At 39.9% G+C, this 3,562-nt stretch overlaps 1 protein-coding gene across 1 annotated transcript; it reads right to left on the bottom strand.

Annotated features, from left to right (window-relative positions):
- Positions 1 to 1,324: 1,324 nt before the first annotated feature.
- LOC144639896 (uncharacterized) lies at positions 1,325 to 2,940 on the bottom strand. Its single transcript, XM_078499166.1, has 4 exons — positions 2,722 to 2,940; positions 2,418 to 2,627; positions 2,214 to 2,327; positions 1,325 to 1,712 (listed from the first exon to the last, which is right to left on the bottom strand). The coding sequence occupies exons 2-4, from the start codon at positions 2,521 to 2,523 to the stop codon at positions 1,576 to 1,578; spliced, it is 357 nt and encodes a 118-aa protein (XP_078355292.1). The 5' UTR covers positions 2,524 to 2,627; positions 2,722 to 2,940; the 3' UTR covers positions 1,325 to 1,575.
- Positions 2,941 to 3,562: the final 622 nt, after the last annotated feature.

The following is a 3,562-nucleotide window of genomic DNA, read 5'->3' as shown; positions in this document are numbered from 1 at the left end:
TCGCACCGTCCTCGAGGTCAGCCGTCCAGGTATCTTAAAGTCCCTATTAATTGCAGCAGAGAACTGTTGGGTAGAAGTATATTAAAGAACAAAGCACTTCAATTAGAACTCATGAAAATTATCTGCTATTAATTCACTCTATGCCTAATAAACATCAAAGAAAAAAGCACTTCTATTAGGAAACATGAAAATTATACGGTATTGATTCACTCTGTCCTAATAAAAAGACTCAAAAATTATTAAACACATACTCATAGCTTATGGCTTATGGTATATAGGAATTCTCGATCTACTAGCCATTTCCAGTACGCATCACCTATTACTGGCCCAACTTCATTTCTCATGCCTCTATCATAAAACTGACGTAATAATTAACACTTTTTGGACGAGGTTGAACAAAATATCGTGATTTGTCAGTGACGAGCTGATCGACTTTGTCAAGCTATTCACTATGCCCTTAGCAACCATTCGATAGCTACTGCGCACATTCGGTTGCCCGGCACCGCTATGACCCCTTTTTCCCCCCTGGGAAAAACATAACTTCGCCTTCGGTGATACGAGCGGGTGTTTATCCTATTTTCTTTCTTTCAAATATTAAACAGTTATTGGATAAGGTTTTTGTGTTATCCGGAATTCGGCTTCGGCTGATAACACTTACCGAGATCTTGATTATTCCGGATATCACAAAAATCGAATTGAATTTCCTTCACTATCAGATGTCTCCCACATTGCTCTCGGAAATCATGCATTGCGCGCGCAACCTACAGATTAGTGAATAATCTGCTAGCAGATTATTCACTAATCTGTAGGTTGCGCTGATTCTCAGAATTAAATGTAGGCTCTTAGCCAATTAGAAGACAGTTAGTGACTACAATGTATAATAGTACCTAATATTTGCCTTTTTTGTATTCACACTGTTTTTTCGGATCTTGTAGACAAATGAAGTCGCCCTCTCACAACTTCGGAAAACGAGCTGCCTTTTTTCTTAGAGTTTGAAACATTTACGCATGAGCAGAATTTTATTTGCAGCAAAATCATGTCGGATGGTAATGCGCACGAGCAGACCATTACTTGTAGGTATTTTATTACAGATCACGTGGCTGTCGGCTAATGCAAAGACAAGAGAAAAATGAATCAAATGATAATTACTATTACTATTCTTCTGGGAAGATCTCCAGAAATTGCCCGAGTATTTCTTACATTAGATACTCGGGACGGAATCTTTACCGAGATGAGTATTGGGTCAGCATCGACTACACAAACAAGGATAACTATTGTTACTAAAATACAGCAAATCGCTTATTGTTTTCAACAACTTGATATACACCAACAAATAATCAATTAAAGGGATTTTGACAACTTTTTATTGCATTTCCTTTTTAAATGGTTCACAATAAACTGCAGTTGCGTGTTTGTGAAAGTGTGAGTTCTTTACATTCGAAATACTGCTAGAACATCAAAAACCAGATTGGTTATGATAGCTTCTCATCGGATGCAGTACATGGTCTCATAGAGCCCTTTACTATGGAGGAGCCCTGACTGCCTGCCCAGGCGTTAACAATTGGCTCATATCCATCAACCGTGAAATACCGGATGCAGCCAACGAAGTTGGGTGGCATACTCTTGGTTTCTGGCGCTCCCAGAAAGTAACCCCTTTCCTGACGGTATGTCAAGCCTGTTACTGTTTCCAGGTATGACGGCCTTCCTTTGACCTGATTGAAAAATATTAAGACAATATTGATAAGGCGCAGTTTGTCATTGATATCTAAAAGAATGTTGATATTGGAGTTTATTACATAGAGGATAATATATGATTGCGCGGAGATATGAAATTTATCTTCGATTGTTCAAATCGATAGCTAACGAGTGCGATATCAGTTTTGAACACGAGAAGATAAATTTCATATATCCAAGCAACCATGTATTATTCTGTTTATTAATTAGGATGTTTTTGAAGATTTTCCGAAGATTTCCGACCATTTTCTGTAGTTTTCCGAAGATTTTCAAAGTGTTATGCGAAGGACGTACCAATGATTCCGAACATTTTCCAAAATTTCCGAAGATTTCCGAAGATTGCCGAGGAAGATCCGAAGATGTTTCGACTTAATATCGATAAACTTTGGCTCAAGGAGCATTGAAACTGGTGAACTCTACGAGCTGATTCGTCAAAAATAATATCACACATGTGTAGCAAAAAATTGTCAAAGACTTACCCTGAGCTTCTGCATCTTTGATGTTGATCTCAACTGACTGTTCTTTGCGGGTGATATGAACTTTGTGCCATCCTTTGTTTAATGTTGGCCGGATACTTTGTATCTTGTTCTCCCCTAATCGAAATGACGCCAGTAATGTTAAGTAAAACGTTTATAAATTCGAGGATACAGAGGTTAAGATTTTGCGTAAAGAAATCATGTTACCTGAGCCCAGATTGACGCTGTACCAAAGTCGTTTGTTCTTGTATCCAACCGATACATGATCAACGTAGCTACCTTGAACGGTCATTATCAGACCACGACCACTCATGTCACTTTTAAACTCGAAGCGGATGTCGTCTTCAGCGCGGTTCTTTTTGGGTTTGTAGTCGTCTATGGTGATGTAGCTGTCACCGCTAGAGCACACACATGAACCTGCCAAACAAGCAATGTTCAGTACAGCCAATTTCAACTTGAAGTAGAAAAAGAGACATCAGAATTCAATTATTTCAATATTTAAAGTAGTTACAATAGTTAAAGCCCGAGTAAAAGTCCAATAAGAAGCGACGGTTATCATGAATTTAGTTCGTCTTCCGATTCAGTCACCCTAAAAACAGGTCATTGTTAGTGTCACGCGGTTGGAACTTGGTTCCCAAGGACACGAGACTATTTCTATAGACACATTAAAGGTAAACTAAACACTACGCCTTTCACGCAGACGAGTCATTGCTTGCACAGTCTGATATTCTAACGTATTGATTGTCCTGTAATTTGCATACGAATTGATGTAGATGTTTTTGTACTGGGCTAAGCGCCACTTGAAGCACCATTGAACCGATGTAATTATTATATATGTTGTTATTTTGCATCAAACTGCCTTCATGGTTTACACGTTTAGGGTTACTGAGGCTACACTTACCACAGGCTATCATGCGGGGAAGTTTGCTCAACAAATCATTAAATTGGTTTTCCATTACCACATCCTCATTCCTCTCTGTCACTAACTTAAGTATCGTGTTAAGTGCAGAGCTGCTAGTACCCATGGTCACGACTATCAGCCGAACGCCGAGTCTGCGCAAACTCACAGAAGCTGTGGTCAGATGTGGGACTTCTGCATTTCCTATCAACTGTTTGCCATCAGTTAGTAGAATGGCAACCCTACGCGTGCTAGTCGCTGACTGTGAGAAGACGTCCTGGGCCGCTTTATTCAGGGCTTCGTCGATTTGTGTACTGGCTTCGTAACTTGGTGTTCTAGGGAGTTCGTGTGACAGTCCATCCACAGCTCCTTCAAACGCTTCCTTAGACGGATACTGTCCGAGTTTGGCCTTTACTGAAACTGACCTACTGAACTGAATGATGGCTGCTCGGCT

The sequence above is a fragment of the Oculina patagonica genome, unplaced genomic scaffold (genome assembly GCF_052425735.1).
Source record: "Oculina patagonica isolate OP01 unplaced genomic scaffold, crgOcupat unplaced1464, whole genome shotgun sequence".
NCBI lineage: Eukaryota > Metazoa > Cnidaria > Anthozoa > Scleractinia > Oculinidae > Oculina > Oculina patagonica.
This window is presented reverse-complemented; position numbering and strand designations above follow the sequence as displayed.